At 48.2% G+C, this 24,297-nt stretch overlaps 1 protein-coding gene across 2 annotated transcripts; it reads right to left on the bottom strand.

Annotated features, from left to right (window-relative positions):
* Positions 1 to 4,710: 4,710 nt before the first annotated feature.
* LEP (leptin) lies at positions 4,711 to 15,224 on the bottom strand. 2 transcript variants are annotated; one of them, XM_053609424.1, is made up of 3 exons: positions 15,005 to 15,224; positions 7,258 to 7,429; positions 4,711 to 5,467 (listed from the first exon to the last, which is right to left on the bottom strand). In XM_053609424.1, the coding sequence occupies exons 2-3, from the start codon at positions 7,399 to 7,401 to the stop codon at positions 5,108 to 5,110; spliced, it is 504 nt and encodes a 167-aa protein (XP_053465399.1). In that variant the 5' UTR covers positions 7,402 to 7,429; positions 15,005 to 15,224; the 3' UTR covers positions 4,711 to 5,107. The 2 variants fall into 2 exon arrangements, with proteins under 2 accessions (XP_053465399.1, XP_053465400.1); XM_053609425.1 differs by having other exon boundaries at positions 4,711 to 5,464.
* Positions 15,225 to 24,297: the final 9,073 nt, after the last annotated feature.

Below are 24,297 nucleotides of genomic sequence, written 5' to 3'. Positions count from 1 at the left end.
ACAGAACCCAGGGACCAGCAGGATGGGCTCACTTGGTGGGAAAAGGTGGGCAGTAGCCGGGACTGCCCAGGAGTGAGAGGCGGGACTCAAGATCTGCCCAAGCTAAGTCATGAAGATCATGGGACTCCAGAGAGCAGACGATATGGTGGTAGGTGTATGTTTCCTATTTTTTTTACACATTTGTTTTATTTATCTGTTTATTTTTCTGAGCATCTCAGGGTGGGACTACTGCTCCCCAGTCTCAGCCCATGTGGTTTACATGGGCTTCCCCATCCTTGGTAATATAATACAGACCTCCCATAGGACAGCCCTCCTGAACACGTTTGCTGGAAGTACTGAGAGACACACTCGTCTCCCGTGGTCCTGGAGGTGCTGGAGGCCGACTCCACTGCGTGGAGAGGCACAGGCTGCCTGAGGAATCGGTAAGAGGTGTCAGAGTTGCTGCCTTGCATTTCATCCCTTGCAGCTAAAGGAGTCCTGACCTGGACAGAGGCCTGCCACTTCTTCAAGCTGCCAAGTAGCCCGCAGAAGCTGCTCTACCCATATCGGATATTCCTTCACGGCCTCCCCTTAGGCAGGAACTTGGCTCCCCGTTCCAAGCTGGTACACTGGTACAGCTTGTGGATAATTTTTGTATATAATTCTGAATGTTTGAAACTGAATGTTTGAAACCCCAATGTGATGATATTAAGTGAGGCCTTAGGGGTGATTAGGCCATGAGGGCGGAGCCCACATGAGTGAGATTAGTGCCTTTAGAAAAAGGACCCCAGAAAGGTCTGTTGCTCTCCTTCTGAGGATACAGGAAGGTGACAGCATGCTTCTGCAACCCAGAAGGGGGTCCTAACTAGAACCTGACCATGCTGGCACCCTGATCTTGCACTTCTTGCCTCCAGAACTATGAGAAATAAAAGTCTGTTGTCCAAGTCACCCAGTCTATGTACTGTCAGGTAGTCAGTGGGACATGAGCAGGGTGGAAGGCACACATGTTTAGGCTATTTTGGGTTTCACTATGTCACCCTTGGTAGAGTGCTGCATCACAGCTCACAGCAACCTCAAACTCTTGGGTTTAAGTGATTCTCTTGCCTCAGCCTCCCAAGAAGCTGGAATCACAGGCACCCACCACCACACCCTGCTATTTTTTGGTTGCAGTTGTCATTGTTGTTTAGCTGGCCTGGACTGCGCTCGAACCTGCCAGCCTCAGTGTATGTAGCGGGCGCCCTACTCACTGAGCTATGGGCACCAAGCCAATTTTGGCTATTTTGGATTAGCTTTGGTAAGGCTGGCCTGAGCTTTTATGAGAATGGGGCTAATTGAGACCTTGCGGGAGCTGGTTGTCTTGGGGAGCTGGTTGTTTTGGGGGACTGATTAATATTGCTGGGACTTTCTGATGTGGACAAATAGATACAAATTGTTATAGGAACATGTTGTAGGAGCAGAGTTGATCAAGACCCTGGGAATTTCCAAGAAGCAGGTGATATCCCCCCATAAGTTATGTGTAAAATCCAGCACTGTGCTCTCCAAGATTCCTGGATCACTAGGATGGGACCTGGTTTTCTGCCCATATCATTAAAATAAACTTTGCCTTCCTTGCTAAAAGTTTACTTGCTCTTGCTCTCTTTGGTTATTTTGGTGACTACCTGAGCTGTCACCACGTCACCCTAATAGTACTGTGCTGTTGCAGCCTAAACTAAGGCAGCAGGAAAGGATCCATCCATGCTTACTGTGAGTTGACACCCCTGTGCTCCCTGGTCCAGGATCACTAACTTTTAAAGCCTGTTGCTGATTGGGATGGGAAGGGAAGATAGGTTCACTCAAATCCAGACACTATGCTGAGTCATTATCTCATTTAATCCCTGGAGCAACCAGCAACTCTTTTTGAAGAGGGGAGCATCTTTGAAATCACTCGTAGAAGTGATGGCCTTTGGTGGGCTGCTCTCCAAGTCCCCTGGGATTCGGGTGGGAACTGTCAGGTTCTGTGTGTACTGCAGAGGTGGCAAGAGGAGGGCCCTGTTTTTCTTTGACTCAATGCACCTGGTCGGCTATATTATTGGGCGGCATAGTTCTTTTGTTTTGTTTGATTGTTTGCATGGATTTTGGTTGTTGTTTTGTTTCATTTTGTTTTGTTTTTTAATAATTTAGTGCTTCTCAAGGCTGATTTGCAGCCCCACACAGACTCTGGTGCAGAATGTGCTCACCAGCCAGCCCTGGCTCTAGGGTAATCCTTTTGCCTGAATAACTGGCCACTGGCTGTGGCCAAGCCAGGGGTGGAGCTGACCCCAGTGGTGGATGGGGGCCAGCCAGGCCTTGCCCTGTCACACACAAACAGCTCTCCCGAAGCCCCTCTACGAAAAGCAACAGAAAACAAAGACTAGGGAGCAAAGTTAATTTATTTAGTTTTTTTAAACAACAACAAAAAATGTTTTAAGTATAAAAAGATAATCACTTACATTTGGGAAGTTTCACACACTGGTAATGAGCCAGAGTGCCAGGTTTTGTGAGCAAAAGGCTCAAGACACCTCCACCGGTTAGCAGGCTGTGATGACCTGCGGCTTGTTTTCCAGAGCAGGTGGGACCCTGACCATCGCACAAGCCTCTGCTCCTGAACTTGTGACTTAACTCTTGACAAACTTCTTTCCCTCTCAAGGTTCCTTTAGCATGTCTTTTTCCCTCCCATCTCTTCTTTTTCTGCCTTTCACTATAACCCAATGCTCACATCTTTACCTCTGTGTCTCCATGTACCAAAGCTTCCAACAAAACAGCCTCCTCCCGGCAGATGATTCACACCCCGTACCTCCTTCAAAATCAGCCTCAAAACACCTCTCTTCCAGAAAGCGCTCTGGTCTTCCCTGTTCCAGTTTCTCTCTGGAGAGGATAACCTGGCTCGGAGGATGCTCTGGGAGTCAGGGGACCTGGTCCTGCTACCTATCGGCTTTATGCTCTTAAATACTTTCTTATTTCTAAAGTCTCAGTCATCCTGCTTCAAAGGGATGTGGCTGCACAGTAATAGATGCTAACGTTCCCTGAAAAGTAAAAAATGCTACAAAGTATAGGCAGGGTTACCTGTGGGCCCCTGGGCACTGACATCCTCAGTTCATACCATTTCCCACCTGCCAACGACCCTGATGCTTTCGGTTATTCAGCTGCTGGGCTGAAACACCCGCCTCAGCACATGGGTGAGTGGGGTTTGAATGTTGGGAACACAAGGTCCCTGGGGGCAGGACTGGGTCTTAATGTCTATTTGGTGAGCTTCTCTAGCCCACAGCACCAGTTAGGGCTGAGCACGAAGGAGGTGCTCAGTCTTAAAGTTTATTGCTCTCATTCAAGTTTCCTTGGACAGATCCACCACTCACAGCGTGATTTCTACATCACAGCAGCAAAATGGTAGAAAAACCCAAGCCTTCTTGTCCATGCCATGGAACATGACTTCCAGCAGGAAGAGTGATTCTATTGGCCTGACCTGGGGTTGTGGCATTCACCCCGCAGTGCCTGCCCAAGTCTCAGGACCACCTGCTAAAGGATTTTGCTTTCCCATTGGAATAAAAATTCACAGTCTTGGTGGAAGACTTGGCTTTGCTTTAAATTAGCCAATCAGATGAGAACTACAATTTGGTATGCAAACCCCAAACAGGGATAATAAACCTGTAATAAAGTAATAAACCCAGAGTGAATCAAGCCTGGACCATTTGGAGGGACCCTTGCTCTGAAGAACACTGTCTCTCCTGTGGGACCCTCTCTCCCTGCTAGAAAAGACCACTGTCCAACAGTCAGAGGCAGTCAGATCTCACCACTGCCCTGACAATAGTCTCTGGCTTCTCACCTTTCTTTCATAGGGGCTCCCCCAAGACCTCAGAGCTCCCCTCCTCCCCGTGAAAGAGTTATTCTTTGCTATTTTCATGAAAAACATCTTAAGTGGTTACAGAAGATCAGAAAACTACCTCACCCCTCCTAAAAAGCCCAACATACAAATGTTATTCAGAAAACACATTCTGGATCCCTCCCTTGCCTGCCAACCCCTGGGTGCACATATTACACTTGACAAAATTAATCTTCTTTTTGAAAGAACTTGGTCCTTGAATCTCTGCTCAGGGCAATGCCATTGCAATGACTGTGACTTAGCATCACAGCAGAAACAAAATCAGTTGTACGAGCTCCAACCTTGATGGGCTCAACACCTCTGCCAGCTTTTGCTCAGACAATTCCAGCCTTCAAGTCACTCAGTATGGGTTTGCCTTGGCCAGACCCTTTGATGAGATTGGAAAAGCACCCCAGGAGCATGTCTGTCCTTGGCTGTCCCCAAAATGCCTGGGAAAGCCAATGCTTTGCTTCAAATCCATCCAGAATAAAATATATAGTAATAGGGCGGCGCCTGTGGCTCAGTCGGTAAGGCGCCGGCCCCATATACCGAGTGTGGCGGGTTCAAACCTGGCCCCAGGCAAACTGCAACCAAAAAATAGCCGGGCGTTGTGGCGGGCGCCTGTAGTCCCAGCTACTCAGGAGGCTGAGGCAAGAGAATCGCTTAAGCCCAGGAGTTGGAGGTTGCTGTGAGCTGTGTGAGGCCACGGCACTCTACCGAGGGCCATAAAGTGAGACTCTGTCTCTACAAAAAAAAAAAAAAAAAAAATACATAGTAATAAATAAGTGCTTCCAACTTGTTCTGCTTAGGAGTTTCCAGCTGTGTATGGATGTAGCCTTCATGGTACTCCTCGGAATTCTTAGATGGAATCTTGTTCTGATTGTGCAAATCACCCCAGGTCACATTGAAGCATGCTGTGAGAGGGAGACAAAATGGGGAGGGGACAAGACAGTCTTGCTGATGGCTGAAGAATTTGGTGAGAATCACAAACATAGTCTACTCTGCTGGACAGACCCTCCACCCCCTTCCATGGTGAGAGTGGGATCATATATATATATAAATATATCTTTGGTTTCAAGCAACATGGAGGCTTAGGGCCTTATGCCTATCCAAGGGTGGCCTAAAGCAGTGAGAGAAATGGACAGAGTCCTGGATAAGAGTTGCCCACACGAGGCTCTCTTCTCCTGGGGACACCTGGAAGCCAAGGTTTCTTCCCTCCATGTCGTCCTTGGGGGAAGAGCAACCTTGATGGGCTCAACACCCAGGGCTGAAGTCCAGCTGCCACAGCATGTCCTGCAGAGACCCTTGCAGCCTGCTCAGGGCCACCACCTCTGTGGAGTAGAGTGAGGCTTCCAGGACACTGCCTAGGTTTGCCAAAGTCTCCAGGCCACTGGTCCAGGGCAAGGGGCAGTTCTTCGAGGAGGCCAGCAGGTGGAGAAGGTCCCGGAGGTTCTCCAGGTCATTAGATATTTGGATCACATTTCTGGAAGGCAGACTGGTGAGGATCTGTTGGTAGACTGCTAACGTCTGGTCCATCTTGGACAAACTCAGCACAGGGTGGACTGCAGGAATGAAGTCCAAACCGGTGACCCTCTGTTTGGAGGAGACCAACTGCTGTGCAGGAGGAAGCAGGACAGTAGGTGCTCAGTACAGCGGGGGGTCATTATCAAGGCTCTCTGCCTTCCCCACAACCATGGAAGCTCATTCTCTGGGCTCCTTCCCTCCCCACTCCTCACCATTTTGGTCCAGGCCCCTATTTCTTGTGCCCAAGTGACTGCTGAGCCCTCAGATGGTCTCCTGGACTCTTGCCCTCCCCAAACCACCTCACCTTCCACTTCTTGCTCTTCCCAAACCATCTCACCCTCCACTTCCAGACCAGTGTTCGCAGACCATTTCCTTCTCCTAATAGCCTCTGCAGAAAAACCAGCCATGAAGCCCCAGTTCCTCCCCAGGCATCTGAGGTCCTGCATAAGCACCCTCACCCCCCAGCCATCCCACTATTCCCACCCTCAACAGACTCCTCCCTCCCAGTCGGTTCTTCATGCAGCCCGCCTTGTTTTGCTGGGCCCCCAGGGGATCCCCACCTCCCTCTACTGCTCCAGTGACTCTCTGTTGCCAGGAGGGGCTCCCTGTCCCACTGCCTACAGCACTGAGGCTGACCACCCCAGCAGTCTCCCCCTTTGCTCCCGTGATAGCCTGTGTTGGCATCACCCAACTTGGGACATCCTGGTTCTATCATAGGCAGCCTTGTTGAATGATTATTTTCAAAGAAGTAGGCTTAAAGGTTTTTCTCTATGAAATGCTCAAAACTCTAATTCTGAGCTATCTCTGCTTCGAGACACTTAACTTCTTCCTGGTTTTCCAAGGCCACTGTCAGACACCCACAGAGACCAGAAGATGTGAAAGTCTCCGGGTGGCTCTATGTGGCGTGGGGGAAGGGGGGACTCACTTGCTTTATCTAATTTGGGTCTTATAACAGCTGGTGAAATTCTACAATATTCCTATTATCTAGATGAGGACATCAAATCTTAAAGATATTGGGCGGCGCCTGTGGCTCAGCGGGTAGGGCGCCGGTCCCATATGCCGGAGGTGGCGGGTTCAAACCCAGCCCCGGCCAAAAAAAAATCTTAAAGATATTAAAGAACTTGTTTAAGATTTCACCAAGAAAAGAAGCATGAAGAATCACACTTAGTCTTCCTAATTCCAAATACAGACCTCAACTGGGGAATGGCTGAAGGTCTAGGCCTGTCGGACCCCAGGAAAAAGCCCAGGCTAGTCTTTGACTGCTACTTGAAAACATGCAGAAGGCTAAATGCAAAAGAGGGTGGACTTGCAATTCTGGGTAGCCTTGAGAGGCAGTAGTGCGCTTTACAGGCACAAGGCCAGCTGACACTACAAGAACCATAACGACAAGCACATTTGAAGAAGGGGCAGAGGCGAGAGGCGCTGGTACCAGGGTCTGCTAAGGAAGTGAAGTCAGGGAAGAAGGCACGTGTGGGAGCCAGAGACAGAGGAGAGAAGAAGACCTGAGGCGCTGAGTGCACCTGCTCATGCCATCGCTGATCCTCGGTTTCCCTGAGGTGGAGTGAAAACAAGCACACGTGGCCTCCTGATATCAGGGAATCCGATGATTTATAAACGGAAACATGTGGCAAGCTTAAATGCTTCTAGGGTGGTTTTGAATGAGAACCATTCATCCCTGACTCCCATCAGGAAGAGGGGCCAGAAGAAATAATCAGAAAGAATGGGAGCCCTGGCCTTTCAAATCCTCCTCAGCTTCCGGGGGGGATGTGGCATTCAGAAGGTGCTCAATGAACATTTCTTGGACTATTTGGTTCCAGTCCCATTGGGAGCCAGTGCTGGGGTGGCCATAGTTCTACTTTGTCCCCCCAGGCCCTCCCTACCGTGTGTGAAATATCACTGATCCTGGTGACAATTGTCTTGATGAGGGTTTTGGTGTCATCCTGGACTTTTTGGATGGGCACAGCATGGACGTAGGAGAGGTAGGGCCAAAGCCACAGGAATTGGCACAGGGGTCCACAGCGCATTTTCCTTCCTGGGATGTGCTTCTTGGGCCTGAAAACAGAAGGAACCACATGTTGCAAGGGGCTGGTATCTCAGAATACAGCGTTCTGCCCATATCACAGAACACGGGTGAAATGGAAGCTTTGCTTTCTGCCCTGGCTTCCAGCTCCTCAAAGTCAGAGACAAGTCACAATCTAGACATGTGGTAATGAAATGCATCTCCTTGGGAAGAGGATTATGGCCTGCTCCATAAAACCGCCATGAGAGCACAGAGCAGTAAGACGGGCTGTGATCAAAGGGGTGTGGGGCGGGGGGAGATGGTAGTAAAGTTAATCTCTGCTTTTTGTGTTCTTCCTCAGCTGGGTTTTGATGGAAACAGGTAATACATTTTCTGTCCATGGGTGGCAATATTAGAATTCATTTTCTGGCAATATCATATAAACAAGGAGTCTGTTTACAGATTATTTATAATGTTTGATCGAAGGCATTTGTTAAAAATCTGAATCTTACAGAAGAGAAAAAAAGTGAGACTCAGGAAGATAAGTTAACTGTGGCAGAGCCAAGATGCAGAGCCAAGATACAGACCCAGGGCTGCCTGACCCAGCAGGCAGGTACACTCCCAACTCCACCCCACCACCTTCTCCAGGCTTTAAGGAAAAGCCCAAATTACAAACCACCTCAATTCCCAACCAAGGGTAGCTCCTGCAAACATGGCGCTTGGAAACAAATGCCCTGCTCTAGGATGAAGCTATGAAATTTGACCCCCATGTTTTTGTGTATTGTGTCTTTCTTACAGAAGTAAAACTTCCTCTATTAACTACTTGTTACCTGAGTAATGCACCAAGTGTTTGTGGAACAGTGTTGAATAGTGCTAATCCCTAGCATGACCCCAGGAAACCCTAGCAAAGGCTGGAGGTTGTAGTGGTTAGGCCCCAGGGCTCAGCAGCACACTCTGTCTTCATTGGCTGAGTGTCTCTGGGTGGGATAATTTAACTTCCCTAAAGCCTCAGTTCCCCATCAGTAAGGTGGAGCAAGTGCCACTACCTGGCTCAAAGAGTAAATGAGATGAACGCCTGACGCCCCTGCCTACAGTGTGTGTGTGTCCACCACAGGGTGCGCGGAGTACATGCTGGCTTCTTTACCATTATTATAATTTCCCGGGCAGGGCTTGAAGCGCTTGGGCCACACTGCCTATAGCCAACTCTGAATCTAGCATCTGGCCCACAGGCCATCTCAACAGGGTATTTCTGGGTATTCCCCCTACCCCAACACCCTCACCAAGGTGCAATATGGAGCTGAATCCTTTTCTAAGATTCATGTGTTAATGGCTCCTTCCTCCCCAAGAGAATTTATTACCAGATTAATTCTGGTCATAGTCACTTTCACATAATGACTACCCTCTGAAACCTAAATGCAAAAACAGTTTATAAGCCACTGCCATCACCACTGGTAAAATGCTTCAGTGGGTGCTGAAAAGAAATTGCACTTCCTTGAAAACATGGCAATGAGAAGATGCTGCTCCGTAAGTCTGCCTAAGAGGAGAGGCCAGGTGTAGGCAAGATGTAGGGGGGCTGCAGAGAGAGCTGGTAATGGGTCCATCTGAGATCAGAGTGCTGGTGAGAACCTGCCCTACACATACCTGCTCATGCACACATTCCCACACTCACACATAAACACACAAGACAGGATGCCCTTTCAGTAGAGGCTGCCAGTCGTCCCCAATAGCTACTCTTCCCTTCTTCCCCACCAGTAGAAAATTCCACATCTTAGGCAAGGCTGCAGCCATCCAGAATAAATACTATACTTCTCAGCTTCCCCCAACTACATATGGTCGTGAAACTAAACTCTGGCCCATTAAACACAGACCACCACACCAGGTGGCAGCTCTGAGGACCCTGTCATGGACCTCTGCCTCTTCCTTTTTCATCCTTTCCTGCATTCTGCTGCCTGAAACATGGGTGTGATCACTGGCATCCTAGTATCAGCTTGGACCAGGAGGATGAAGCCCTCACTGTATGATCAACAGAGCCTGGAGCCGCAGGAGCCATGCTGGGCTTGGACTGAATCCCTAACTCTGGACACGTGCTGCACCGTTCCTTCAGGTCACAGCTAAATGCAGCTGAACTTAATTAAAACTGACTTAATGCATCCCCAACATAAGCATCAGAAAAAAATGGACATCAAGTCTTCCTTGGTTCACCTGAATCTCAGTACTGGAGTGGGACCTGGCTTTGGCTGATAAGGGAAGACAGAATATCTAGGAAGAGCCGGGTGGAGGGACCAGGAGAGGAGGGAGAATTCAAGGCAGCAAATGCAGCATCATCTGGCATAGTGCCTGAGACATCATAATTGCTCAATATAGGTCTGGTGGCTGGCTGTTCATTGACTGCCTGTGATGGGCCAGGTACAGAGATGAAAGAGACACAGACATAGGCCGTGTACTACTGTATTTAATTTTGTCAATTGAATCCCAGGAAAGTGGGATCAGGACTAGAGAGGGACAGGGTAGAGGCCGGTGGTGTTCCCAGGAAGCATAGGCCATGTACTACCGTATTCAATTTTGTCAACTATTTTCATAAAGTATTTGTTAAAAATAAAAGAACAAAATTGTACCCTCAAGCCACTGGTGTAAGAATTTACATAATTAACTGCAACGCAAGGAGGACATTTAAACAGATAAAATGTCTTAGGGAATTCAGGGATGGAAGTCATTGTTCTTAAATTTATAAATGCTAAGGTTCAGCAAATTGTTTGAGTCAGGGTACAGGCCCTTGGGAAAGTTAGCTGACCTCTCTGGGACTCAGTTTTCCTAGCTATAAAATGGGGGTGACCAAATCATAATGACCACCTGTGGCTATTATGTAGCCGAAATGAGATTAAGCACCTCAAGAGCTAATTCTGTCCCTGGCACATAGCCAACCACAGTGTTAGGTCTCGTGACCATTATTTCCAGTAAAGGAATCAGGAGGCATCATGGAGGAGATGGCATTTGGTAAATTCCTACCTGAGAATGGGTAGGAATTGGATTTGTGAAGGTGGAAAAGAGGGGCAGCCTTGGTGGAGGCGAAAGGACACAGGTGGTTTGGGGGTGTGCATCCTACCTCGCAGGGAGGGTGTGATGGGCCATGAGGCAGGGCATGGATTGTGGGGCTGTGAGGCTTCCTTCTGCTCTCCGAGAGCCAAATGTTTTCAGCCTGGTTGACCAGAGGGATGGAGATAGAAACTGGGAGAGGCACAAAGAGAGATTTGAGAAAGAGGAGGCTGCTAGTACTAGCAGGACATTCAAGTGACCTGTCCAGCTGCCAGGTGGAGTCTGGAGTCTAAGGTCCTGGGACATAGACCTAGGGGCAGCAGCTGGGTAGGCCACAGGAGAGTGGGCGGGGGAGCCAGGGAATGGGATGCTTTGGTCAGGAAGAAAGGCTGCGGTCAGCCATCAGTGGTCAGCCATCTTCCTGGGCAGCAAAAGCTTCCTCCCCCCAAATTTCCAAAGTGGTTTTGAACATTTAGGGGCTGTCAGTTTCTAAAAGTTAAAAGATGAACCACTGAAATGTTGATGCAGCATCTTTTCTGTCCTCTGAGCATGGTTGAAGGGGTGTGTGGAGAGAGGAGGGGAGCTCCAGGGTGGTGGGCAGCCCCTCTCTGCTATCTCCATCACGTCCTGTGCCTCTTGCTCCCCAGGGCCACCTCACTCTAGCTATTCCCAGGCTGTCTTCCTTCTCCTTTAATTAAGGGCCTGCTTCTCCCATTATCTCTGCCATCATCGCCTGCCATGGTGCACTGGAGGAGAAAAGAGAAAAAGTAGGAAGAGCAGCCCCCGGGGAAGCCCTAGATAATGAAACGTAATCACAGAAAGTAGGCTGGGGCCAGTGAGAGGCTCAGAGAGCTGCACCATCCACCTTGATAAGATTGCCTCTGTCTGACTTCACCCAGTCCCATCTGTACTCATCCTCAGGTGTACCCCCCCACACTTCCCCAAGAAGCTGGTGGCCTCCAGACCCAAGCTGCCTGGCCTTCTGTCCACCCCAGGAGAGAAGGCAGACTAAGAGAGGCCTCAGTGTGGAGGTGGGAGTGGGGGTGGGCAGAGATGTCCACTGCTTCTCTAGATCCACTTCTCTAGATAGCCATTGATTGTTTAGATACACGACTGAGGCCTTAAGGACAGGAGTCCCCAGAGGAGAAAGGGGACATAGGACAGGCTAGGGCCAGGTTAGGGAGTTGGAGAAACCATGGTGGGTCTGAGAGAATTGAGCATAGTAGACGACTAGAGCATGGGAGGCTGGAGAAATACACTTTGGGGGGCTTGATTCCACATGTAGTGGGGGCCTGCTGAGAGATCTGACTTACTCAGGACACACACACACACGCATGTGTGCTCCCTGGTGGCTGTGCTTGCATATACCCTCTAGTCCCCCTTGGCCACAATTGCTTGACTGGTGGTAGGCAAGAGACCAAGATGTTCTTCTCTCCTGTTCATGGAGTAGCTGAGAGAGACCAGAGTCTCCACGGCTACTGAGACATGGATTATGGTCACTGCCCGGGCTCCCTGTTGACCATCTTCGTACTTCTTGGCATTTTTGGTTCTGGACTGGCATGAGACTTGGTGGCCCTCCTCATGCTTAGTCTCCAGTGCAAAATACTCTTTTCCATTTATACTCCCTAGAAAAGCTTTCAACTTTCTAAACATATTTTTGCTTGAGACATACATATACATGTAAGAGATATGAATGTCAAGAAATAAAATTTACCTTTACTATGGAGGATACACTCTTGAGAGTCTTAGTTCTTTTTTCAAATGTTGGTCACAATATACAATTTGAAAACCACTGAGCTTACATGCATTATTTTTCTCGTTTGCAACCAAAGCCTCATTAGAAATCATGTTAACATACTTAACCAGTAGCCAGGTTGTAAATATGGAGGTTATTGGAAACTACCCTTAGATCTAATCCCATCAGGAAAAAAGTAAGTTTCAACTTCCTGTGTCAGTTTTGATCAATTGCTACAGTCTCCCTGGAGGCTATGTGAGGGGAATCTGCAGCCCCATCCAGACTCAGAAGGGGCCATGATCTATTAGTGACACCTGTACTCATCCCAGCACCTACCACAGGTCTGACACAGAGCAGGTATTCGTTAAGTATTTGTTAAATAAATAAATGAAATATTTCCCATTCTTGATCTTCATCGGCTAATCAGGTTAACCTACCTCCGCCTTACTCCCATCTTAAAGTCACATCCTAGAATTCACTTTTCTCCAGCAGGAACTCTTAAGAAGCTGTCTTAATTAAAACAGAAAAAGCTTCAGTGCCCGTGTATTCCTTTCTTGGGTATCTCAGTCTGTTTCCTGCCCCTCCTCTGTGGCCCTGACTCTGCTCCATCTAGACCAGTGGTTCTCAACCTTCCTAATGTTGCGGCCCTTTAATACAGCTCCTGTGGGTTGCGACCCGCAGGTTGAGAACCGCTGTTCTAGACTCATCCCTGGGTGCTCCCTGCCATGGACCCATTCATGAGCCTGGCTGTCACTCCTGCTCTCTGGGCCCTGCCCTTCCCAGACACCTCTGCTCTGCTCCCTATCTTCTCTGTAGTTTCTCTCCTCTTCCTTGGCACCCCTCCAGCCTGGAGTCCCCTAGATGGGGACTAAATCTTCTATATCAGTGAAATGAATGTTGGTATGGACACTGATTACAGATTCCATTCCAGAGAGCTACCAAACTGAGCAGGAAAGGTGGAAATGTGCCATTTGCTGAGAAAAACGGCTTATCTATTGTCACATGTGGAATAAGTGCAAAGAATTCTGTGGGCCCAAGCACCAAGTGTGTTGTTTTTAAGTAGAAACAACCTCTTTCTGTTTTTCTGAGACGACTGTGTGGACAAAGAATTTCAAGGCTCTCTGCTAGGAGGCCAGAGGGCGCTGCAGGCTGCTGGAGGCCTGCAGGTGCGGGTGGGACCTATTGATTGAATGGCTGACTACTGGAGAATTTGGCTTGATTTTCCTTTAAGTCACATCAATTCTGTTCACAGATGACCACCCTACAAGGACGCTATCTCCCTGGAACCTCTCTTCTCTCCCTGACTCCAATGCTCCCCTGGGTGGCAGCAAGGCAGAGGTGGGACAATGACTTGGGAGGAGAGCTCTCCCAGGGCAGCCACCTTCGCAACCTGCATAGGTCACTGAGACAGGCCACCTTCACATCCTGCATAGGTCACTGAGACAGGCAAGGAATCCGCCTGGGGCTCATGGGCAGGAATTCACTGCAACTTCCCTGGCTCTGTCCTTGGCTCTTGGAGCCATTTCCTGGAATGGAGGGGGAGGGAAATATTTTCCCCAAATACCAAGAAGAGTTATTTTGGGTAGAAGATGTACAAAATATGAGAAGGATGCTCCTTTAGCCAACATGGAAATGTTCCCCTCAGCCCAATTGCTTGAGAAAGGAAAGAACCAAAGGCATCCCCCATTTTCTCCTTTTTTTCTCTTGATCGCCTAGAAGCCTTCCTCCTCCCATATTTGGTTCTGCAGACCATCCTGGTGGGAAAGAGATTGGGAACTCGCTCCCCAGTCCCAGCTGTCCCCTGCCCACTGCCCACCTTAGAATCCTACAGAGCAAACACAACTCGAGCTAATAGAGGTCAATTCCTGCACTGTGAGGGATAATCAGAGAGCTTGGTCTGCTGGCATGGTACTGCCAAGCCCCTGCCCTCCACCCACCTCCCCAAAGACCGCCCTTCCAACAGAAATGAATTATCACATGGTCTTCAAACCTGCTATTCTCAAATGACAACCAGGCCACTTATCTCACTTGCATCTAACTGTATGTGAGTCACTTTTCCAAATTGCTTCCATCTTTAAGCTATAGAAACAGGAGTGTAAGTCTGGAGAGAAGGAAGGTGATAGGTGGGCCTGAGGGTCTCACCCGGAGTCCACCTGCCAATGGTGTGACTGGAAATCATAACATGCTGGCAAAAGGCCTTTCCCATGAAATCCCACTTTATCCTTATGAGAAAGGCAGTCTGCGTGGCTTTAAAGCCACACGTGGTGAGACCCGACACAATTTCCTGGGAGCTTAGGATTCTTCCTGACAGTTTCTCTCCCCACCTCTACACATCCTCTTCCTGGGCATCAGCCTTTTACAGCCCCTCCCTTTCAGGGTCAGGCCCTTCTCTGGAAAATGATGCCTGGATTATCCTCAGCCAAGGGGATGTCTCATCCTCAGAAATTGGCCGCTGGCACTGGCGTCCCCTGCACCTCCGAATTGATCCTCTCAAGATGAGAGTAGGCTCCCTGATCTTTGGGGACGTGCTCAAGGCAATTTCCAGAGCACCTCGGCTCCGCTGGCGCGTTGAGGCTGGAGGTTCAGAAGGTCTCCTGGGGTCCTCGCTGGCTCCACAAGGACAGAGTCCTCACTTTTGGGCACTTGGCACAGCCCCAACCCCGAATCCAACGCTTACCAGCTCCCAGCGCTTTCCCCCTGCCTAGAGCTCGGTGCAAAGCCACGGAAGTCCGGAACCAAACCATCCACCCTGCCTCCTGCCTGCCTCAGTTTCCCCGGGCTCTAGAGTTGAGTGGGTGCTGCGGCCTGCGAAGGAAGACCAGCGGAGAAAGGGAAAGGAGCGCGCTGGGTCCTTACTTACCTCGCAGCTGTTGGCGCCGCGACTCCTCCGGGACTCCATGCCTGCCCGCCCCTCTTATAGCCGCCCAGCACAACTTGCGCAAGTGCCCGGCAGGCCCAGGCGCACCCCAAGCGCCAGCTCCTGCCCCGCCCCGCGGGGTAGCGTCAGGTCTGGGGGCTGCGGGCTGGGGCCGGTGCACGCCTCGGGCACCTCAAGGGAGGGCCTCGGCTGCGCCAGGAGCCACGAGCGCACCCTCGGGTACGTCCAGAAAGTGTGGGGGCAGTTGGCAGGAGCCAGAAATCCTTGAGGTCCGGTCAGACGCTCTGGCGCAACTGTGGCACAGGGATCGGCTGCTCAGGACAGGGCTTCCAGCAGCGCGGGGAGCGGCCGGAGTTGGGTGGTTGCGAGGGACTCGGCGGAGCCGGCTGGGGGACCGGGCGGCATCCCCGCGGGCGGGTGGCGCGAACCCTGCCCGATGGAGAGCCCAGCGCAGCCAGCACTGCGGGGCGGTGGGGGAGAGCGAGTTCTCCGCGCCGGCGGCTCTAGACGTCCGGGCAGCCCGGGGTTAGAGGGAGCGGCCCTGCGTGTGTCCGGCGTCCACACGAAGAGTGTGTGTATGAGGGACCAGGGCGGATGGTCTCTGGCTCCCTCCACTCCAGGACACGCGTCCCCTAGTAGTGAGGAGTCTGTCTCCAAAGCTATAGGAAGCGCACTCGCTCGGGGGTGGGATGGGGCTCCAGGCACTGCCGCCTGTGGGGACGCTCTGAACGCGCCCCATCAGCAGCCCAGTATTTCCTGTGTACAAGTGGAGGTGTCCCAGGCATAGCCACACTTCCCTCACAGCAGCCTGTGCGTAAGGTGGTGTCATCCTCAGCCTTTCTGGAAGAGGAAACTGAGGTCCAGTGACGTTCCCGAGAAGCCCCAGCTGGTAAGGAGCTGTCATCAGCTGGGAACTCAGGTGAGAAGACTAGATCAAGACCGTTCTAGAAGAGCAGCTCCAGAAACAAACCATTCCATTTAGAAGCATCGTGTCAGGTGGGAGTTCGGAAACTGCTGGTGAACTAAATCCTGCCGCCACCTTCCTCGTTTGGTACCGCCCATAAACCAAAAATAGTTTTTATCTTTTAAAAAAGGTGAAAAAAATCAAAAGAAGAATAAGAGTTCTGACATGAGAAAATTAAAGGAAATTTACATTATGTTGTGTATCCAAAAGTTTGGATTTTATCCACAAAAAAATTGTGGAAATGTTTTCACTCTTGTTGTATAAGGATCTACATAATGTCCTTGATTTAGCCTTTTGACCCACAAAGCCTGAAATGTTTACTCTCTGGCCCTTTAGAGAAAAGGGGAACCCACACCCACCATGTGCTGGCCCCTTAGGGGCCTTCTATTCCAGTCCCTCTGCGGGGACGCGGGATGGTTTGTCCATCCCTTTTCTAGCCAGAATCTCTCCATTCCACTGGGGTCTCTCTCTCCACCATGAAGAAGCCTGTCCAGGTTGCCCTCCAACCAACTTCCCTCCTGGATGTTGAGGCTGGGTTGTGTGGAGAGAACAGGGGTAAGGACATCCACTTTTTAAATCCTGGCACCTTTGCAGTGCCAAACACACATGGGTGCCCAGGAAATGTTTACCCGAACCCTAGGGGTGCCCCACTCCACAGAGCTGATTTTTTATGTGTATTATATGATTGTGCCGCTGTTTGAAAATTCCCAGTTAAGCCCATTAGAGAGTAGATGTTTTTTAAAACTTGGAAAAATACATCTGTAGTAATAATGGTGTGAAGGGAACAAGAAAAGCAAAGCTCACACAGACCTTGGAGACATCAGTCATATTGTCTTTGAGACTTCCTAATGGAAACATGACCCCCGATGACTCTGTGTTCCCTGAGATGGTAGGAGTCTGATTTGCCCACCCCTATACCCCCAGCTAATAGTGCCTAGCTCAAAGTATTTCATTTTTTAAAGCATATTTTAAATGAAAATGTCAAATGTCAAGGTAGGCAATAGTATAATGAACTACAATGTACCCATCACCTAGATATAATAATTATTTTCTACATTTGCTTCTTTTTTGGCAAAAATATTTTGAAGCAAATTGCACACATCATGAAATTTTACTTCAGTACTTGATAAGAAATAAGAATTTCTACATAACCGTAAGCCTATTTTCACAAAATAATAATTCCTTCACATCATGAAAGAACTAGTCTACATCAAATTTCTCCAAATGTCTCTCAAATGACTTTTAGTTGCTTTGCTTGAACCTGGTTGTTTTGCTCTTTATAATTGGTTGTTGAAGAAAAGAAAGGAAGAAGGAAGTAAATTGAGCTATATATTTGTGGAAACCATCTAAATGTCCAACATAGGAAATTGGTATGGCTATTAAAAAGCCACATTAGAGCAATATACAGACATTGAAATTCATTTTGTAAAATAATATTTAATGATGTAGGAAAAACTGTATTTTGTAAACTGGAGAGGATCAGATTACAAAGTGGTACAAATCAAATTACAAAGTACATTTTTTCTGATCATATACATCAGGCGCATACACATGCACATCAAAATATAATGCCGTTACTGGGAGTAAGATCAGGAATGATTTTTAACCCTTCTTTATGCTCTTCTGTTTTTTTTTTAAATGTCTGCAATGGCATTACTTTTTAAAGTGAGTTTTTTTTATATCCCATGGAAATAGGTTTTGTTATGTTTTGTTTTTCATATTCAGGCTGTAGCGCTTGGTATTGATGCCGTATATAATCAAGCTTTTCCAACATTTTTGTAACTTTGCTAGCATTAAAGACAGCTTATTTGCAACCTGGGGCTTACCTGTCTCAGCATCACCTTTTTGGGGGCTACTGGGCAGATTAGGACCTGGGATTATTGCCTGAACTCATGCAACACTTGAGACCATATTGAGAGGGTATGGGCTGCCTGTCTATCTATAACCTACCTGTTTTTTGCATTAGTTAAATTTTTAAATATTTTATTTTATTTTTATTGTTGGGGATTCATTGAGGGTACAATAAGCCAGGTTACACTGATTGCAATTGTTAGGTAAAGTCCCTCTTGCAATCATGTCTTGCCCCCATAAAGTGTGACACACACCAAGGCCCCACCCCCCTCCCTCCGTCCCTCTTTCTGCTTCCCCCCCATAACCTTAATTGTCATTAATTGTCCTCATATCAAAATTGAGTACATAGGATTCATGCTTCTCCATTCTTAAATATTTTATTTTTTAAATAAATAATATATGACAGGGTTTAATAAGTTCAAAAAGGACAAAGAGCTATGAAGACTCAGTTTCCCCCTAAGTTCTCCTCCTCTCCCTAGAGGTAAATGTTGTCACCAGTTTCTGATGTGCCCTTCCAGCAATATGTTTTCATGTTTCAAATATGTATTCTCTCTCTCACACACACACACATCATACTATTCACACTGCTGTTGCTGCCCTTATCTTTAAACTTTTTTAATTTTCTTTTTCCCATAATAAATTTACAAGAAAAATAAGCATAACAAATCTCCATGTGCCCATTATCTGGCTTTAGCCAGTATTAATCTTCTCTCACTTACTGTATCTAGAATATAATTCCTTACTGGTATACAGAGCTGGGCCAATCTTTTTAAACTCAGCATATATCCTATTTTATGGATGCAGCACAATGCCCCTAACCATATCGTTACATACATAATATAATTAATATGTTTAAATATACTTCTTTGAGCACTACGTGAAAAGACTGGTGGGGGAAATTCTGATAAGTGGAATTGAGTCAAAGGGTATGTACATTCTAAATAGAAATATATCGCCAAGTTACATTCCTTAGAGATTGAACCAATTTACATATGCAATGGCTGCAAGTAGCCGCAGTGACTTAAGTATTAACAGCGTTTAGTTATCTCTCATAACCAGGAGCCTGGAGAGGGCAGGTACAGTTTGCACTGTGGCATCATTGAGAGTCCTACCTCACTTCTGCTATTCTGCCATTGTGTCCTGGCTTTGCAGTTGCGAGAGGGATGCATCATGTCTGCACATAAGTAGCAAAGACAGGATGGAGGCAATAGGTTTTCTCTTTTTGAAATTCTTTGTTTCCAGTCAGGGAAGGGACATGAGACTTTCCCCTATTTCTAATTAGTCAGAATTGGGACATACGCCCTCGGTAGACAAGTCACTGGCAAAATGGAACGTGACCGCCATTACCAATACCAATCACAGTTCTTCCTAAGGAGTTGGTGTAGATCAAGCTAGATCTGTCCTTACCTGTACAAACTGGGGTACCCTGAGCTTAGAAGGAGAGGAGAAATACCTATCAGGTCGGGGGTGCAGAGTAGTCCGAGTTCATTCTGCTATAATGATTGACCTCCTGTTGTTATCCATTGTCCTCTTTATTTCTACATAGAACCAATTGAAAACTAAAATCAGTTAGTTAATTACTAATTTATCTATGTTTTTGTCTCCATCATGAGAATGTAAGTTTCCTGAGGGTCAAAACTGTGTCTTCCCAGTGTCTCCCTTGAATGAACAGTGTCTTCATTGTTAAATGAAACTTTGGGGAAATGGTGGTATTTTTATAATTTAGCAGTGCCCGGTGCATAATAGCCTTGATAAACACCTATAGGGGCGGCGCCTGTGGCTCAAGGAGTAGGGTGCCGGTCCCATATGCCGGAGGTGGCGGGTTCAAACCCAGCCCCGGCCAAAAACCACACACACACACACACAAAAAGATAAACACCTATAGACCACATGGCCAACTAAATATGATGGTGACTTTGTGTTAAGACACTACTGACAGGCGGGCTAGGGTGAAGACAGCAGGTTAACAAAGCAGAGTGACAGCAAGGGACCAGGCTGCCCAGCAGTGCCACAGACAGCGCAGGGGGTTGGGGGATGGCCAGGACAGCCCACCAGAAGCTCCCTGCTTCCATGAGACACACCCACACGTGCAACCTCTCACCATTCTTGTGTCTGACCTATTTCTCAACTTTCTCTAGTTCTGCCTGATGGTTTTGTTTACTAACAAATGATCCATTGTATTTATTCAAGTCCCCCCAGTACTGATTTTCACTTCCTTGTGCTATACTTGGGTGATTCTGGCTCAGGCTCGGAGCATCCCACAGACTTTCTTAGTTGGGGAGAATGGGGAAGACAGACACACCATAACTGAACCCTGACTTACTCATGTTTTCTGTGAAAGGAGCTGCTTCCTATAGCAGAGGACTCTATGGGCTCTCCACTTTCTAAAGGCTCAGTTTATGCAAACATAAGGTTACCAAGCCTGTTTGATTTTGCCCCCTTACCCCTGCTAACAGACTGGGTCTGTTCTCTCTAGGAGTAGGGCTCTGGGTAGCTGGGAAGGGAAGGATTTTGATTTGGTCTTTGGGCAGGTCAGACAGCTGTGCTGTGCACCCAGTTCCACAGATATTGCTTGAGCCCTAGGGTCAATGTGAATCATGAAAATGAGAAGCCAGGGCTTACCTTTAGGAGATACCCAGCCCCAGGCCAGTCTTGCAATGGGGTAGGTACGCATGTGAAAGGGAGGAAGTGGCTGAGGGAACCAAGTGGTCCCTTGAACAAATGGCCCCAGCGTCCTCCAGCCAGGTCCTGCTGGCATGTCAGGCTGGACACCCTCCTACCTGGCTTCTGGGGATGCTGCCAGGAAGGGTCCACACTCATAACCTCGTGTTCTCTGTCTCCGCTTTCCTCTTGTGTTTTCCTTCTCTTCTTTCTCCAACTTTCCTCCTTCCTCCCCTATGAACCTTCTTAAACAAAATAATAAAAAGTAAACCACAAATTTTAGTGTGTGTCCTCATACCTCCATCAGGATGTCTGTAGTCATACCTGGGAAGTTTCAAAAGGTGGTCCGCATAGCATCTCTTCCTCCGGTCAGCAGACACACAGTCTTACAGATTCATGAGCTACATAACACTTTACTCCCAAAACTTAGTGGCTTAAGGCAGTAACAGCTTATTTAGCTCATAATTCTCTGGGCCCAGCAGTATGCCGTGACTCATACATTGGCTGGCTGTCAGCTGAGATGGTGAGGGCAACTGGGCTAGCCTGGGTTTAAGTGGTAACAATTGCTGGATTTCCAAGAGCAGAAAAAGATGGGCGAGCACTTCTCAAGTCTCTGTTAACATCCTGTTTACTGTTTCCCATTAACTAAAGTAAGTCATAAGGTCAAGTGCAGACTACCAAATTGAACAATAGAGGGAGACACAAACAGAGAGGGACTGTTACTGTCATCAGCCCACTACAGAACAGGGGCCCGTACTGACCTCATGAAAAAATTAGCCAAGAGTAAGCATGAGCGTAGGAGGCCGGATTGTTAAGCAGAGAAGATCAAAGGAGGGGGAGGACGAGATGCTTCTTGTGAACATGGTGGTTGAGGACACACAGCTGCAGGTGTTGGACAGTTAATTGGAGCTAAAGTCTAGGAGACCAACCAAAAATAAATACACAATCTAGATATCATCTGCAAAGACACGAAAGATGACTTCTCATGGCAGCAGGGCTGTGGGGACCAGCAGGCCAGTGAAATGCTGTGTAATCTGCACGGTATTGACCAGGTTAGTATACAGTGAGAGGAAGGACAAAGTGGGGGTGGGATTTGCTGGTGTGAAGCTCTGAAAGAGCTTGGGGAAGCTACATAAAATAGAGGGTGCTAGGAGCTCAGCAGCCTACAATAGGCTGGGGAAAGAGTCCTTCAAGGGCCAGCATAAAACCGTGACTTTCCTCTCCTTTTAATCACTTAATTGCCCAAATAATCATGTGCATTGCAGAAAATTAGAAAAAGCAGAGAAGCAAAGCCAAGAAAAAAGTCATCTGTAATCCTACCATGCTGAGATAACCCCTGTTAACATGTCTGTACTGGATCTGCCCAGCCTCTTACAACCGGGGCTGGAATCCAGCCTGGAAACCCGGCAGAAACAAATGTCAACCGAGAGGTCCACTTGCACCCAGCTCGCCTGCTGGTGGCATGCTGTTTCTCTCACAGGGTCTTTCTTTCCCAGTGGAGTGGAAGCTCTTGGGCCATGATCCTTTGTAGAGCTGGGTCCCGTCCAGGTACCTGGGGCTAAACAGGCATTTGGGAGGATGATCTGGAGAAGTGGCAAGAAACCAGGAGCCCTGCAGAAAGCCGAGACTTAGCGCATCCTGAGTCTGGGAATAAGGTGCTTCCAGCCTCACATTTTTCCCTAAAGACATGTTTTGCCAGATTGGCTGCATAATTACTTAGACACAAGGCTCCAGCTGCAGGAGTCTAGCTGGAGTAGTAAAGAAGGTGGGCTGTGTGTGCCCGTGGCACAAGCCCAGGGAAGCTGCTGTGTGCGCAGCACGCTCTTTGGTCCTGGGAGGTCTCAGGGAAATAAAAGGCACAGTTCAGATCCTTGAGGAATCCAGTCTTCCAGGAAAGGTCTTGGAACAACTCAGAATCACCATGGAAACATGACCGTGATAGCCATTGTCTACCAGAGAGGCTGCATGGCATGGTGTCCCCCAGGGCTGATCTTGGGGCCGCACTGCCTGGGTCTGACTCCATGCTCTGCCATTCATCGGCCTGTGACTTTGAGTAAGTTGTTTATGCTCTGCCTTCACGGCCTCATGTGTAACGAGAGCGTGACAGTACCACCTCATAGGGTTGTTGGGAGAATCATTCCGGCTATTAGAAGTAAAGCACTCTACAAGTGTCAATTATTAGTGCGGGAGCAGGGCAAGCTCACAGCAGAGCAGGGTGGTCAGGAAGGCTGCCTGAAGAGGGTGCCTGCTTTGTAAGGGCTGAGCAGTCCAGGAGGGAAGAAGTTCTAACATGCCTGCTCTGCTGAGCTGAACATACTGACCCAAAAATCCATCCGTCCTGCTTTTACGCAACTATCAGGCCTGAGGTCTGATTTGCCCCATTGGGGCCCGCAATGGAGCTGAGGAGTCAGAAAATCTGTTTGCTCAGGGCTGAGGCAAGGCCGCCAGGCGCATTTCCCTTGCAGCTCTTTGCATAAGCAGGGTTGCTGTGCAGAGCCCAGCAGAGGAAGGTGCTCCAGCAGCCTAGGGCTGCCCTGGGCAGTGCAGCTTTTCTGCACCCAGCACCCAGCTCCCACCTTCCAGTGCCTCAGATGGAAACCATTGTCCTGTGCTTGGGAGATGTCATTTTAAAAAATAGACTGTCTTTTATTCTCATTATACAAGTAATGAACATTTCTTGTAGGAAACATTCAGAGAAGATCATTCAAAGTTCTTATAATTCCACTATTTTGAAATCATGAATGTTTTATGTTTTTGACCCATAACTTTTCTCTCTCCCTTGTGTTTTTACATACACGTACATATATTTTCTATCAGAAATGGGATCATATAGTACACGTTGTTTTGCAGTTGTCTTAAGTTTCTCTTCATGTCATTAAATATTCTTCCATGATGTAATTTATAATGCCTGCATTGTGTGAATACACCATAAACTATTTAACCAAGCCCTATGGATGGAAATTGAGATCATTTTCAATGATTTTTCCCCCCTCATAAACAAGGCTCTTATGCATAATCTTGCAGATAAATCTCTGTAAATACTCACACTTATTTCCTTAGGATTTCTAAAAGCCAGGTTAACGGGCATGCATATTTTTAAGGCCTTGGATGCCCACTGAAGTGGCTCCCCATCATCCCAGTGATGGCTTTCCAGCCCAGAGCCTGAGAAGGCACAGCTGAGCCACTTAACAGGCAGCTGGGCAGATTCCTCCAAGCACCTCAGAAATTCTTCCAGTGCTGAAGGGCAAGTGGCAGGGATAAGGAATGTAGCAGGAAGTGGGGTCGGCCAATGTGCAGCCAGGATATCTACCTGTCCTCTGGAGAATCAGGGAACCTAAGGAGAGCTGGTGGATCTGTGTGAATAATTCACAGAATGAGGCGCCTCCGAAAGGAAGAACCCAGAAGGGACAGAATTTTCCCAGCTTGCAAACCTGCTTGCAGCTTTCAAAGGAGCCCTGGCTTTGCCCAGACAGCTGGGCTATGGTCTGTCTCTCCCAGCAGGCTGTGTTCCCTGAGGACAGAATGTGTCCATTCACCCCTGCACAGCACACCCAGCCCAGTGATGGGCAAAGATTTGCTGAGTGGATAAGACAAACCCCTACTCCCACTCCCAGCCGCTGTACCTCCTCCTCCTCCTGCATTTTCAGACCAAGGCTGCCGGCATCTGCCTACTGCAGTGTATATTGAAGCATCCTTTCTGGAGGACACTTGAGCAATGTGTACCAAAGGCTTTAAATATGCATACCTCATCTCTAGAAATATCCCCTAAGTAATCTAAGATCTCCTGCCTCACAACCTG

Source organism: Nycticebus coucang, chromosome 11 (assembly GCF_027406575.1).
Source record: "Nycticebus coucang isolate mNycCou1 chromosome 11, mNycCou1.pri, whole genome shotgun sequence".
NCBI lineage: Eukaryota > Metazoa > Chordata > Mammalia > Primates > Lorisidae > Nycticebus > Nycticebus coucang.
The sequence above is the reverse complement of the archived record's forward strand: the minus strand, read 5'-3'. Positions and strand labels throughout refer to the sequence as shown.

Excerpts from the sequence above, each read along its gene's own strand:
- LEP (XM_053609424.1), bottom strand. The coding sequence starts at position 7,401 with ATGCGCTGTGGACCCCTGTGCCAATTCCTGTGGCTTTGGCCCTACCTC. Across the intron at positions 5,468-7,257 it reads TCAGTGATATTTCACACACG|CAGTTGGTCTCCTCCAAACA; the intron begins GTAGGGAGGGCC and ends CCTCCTGCACAG.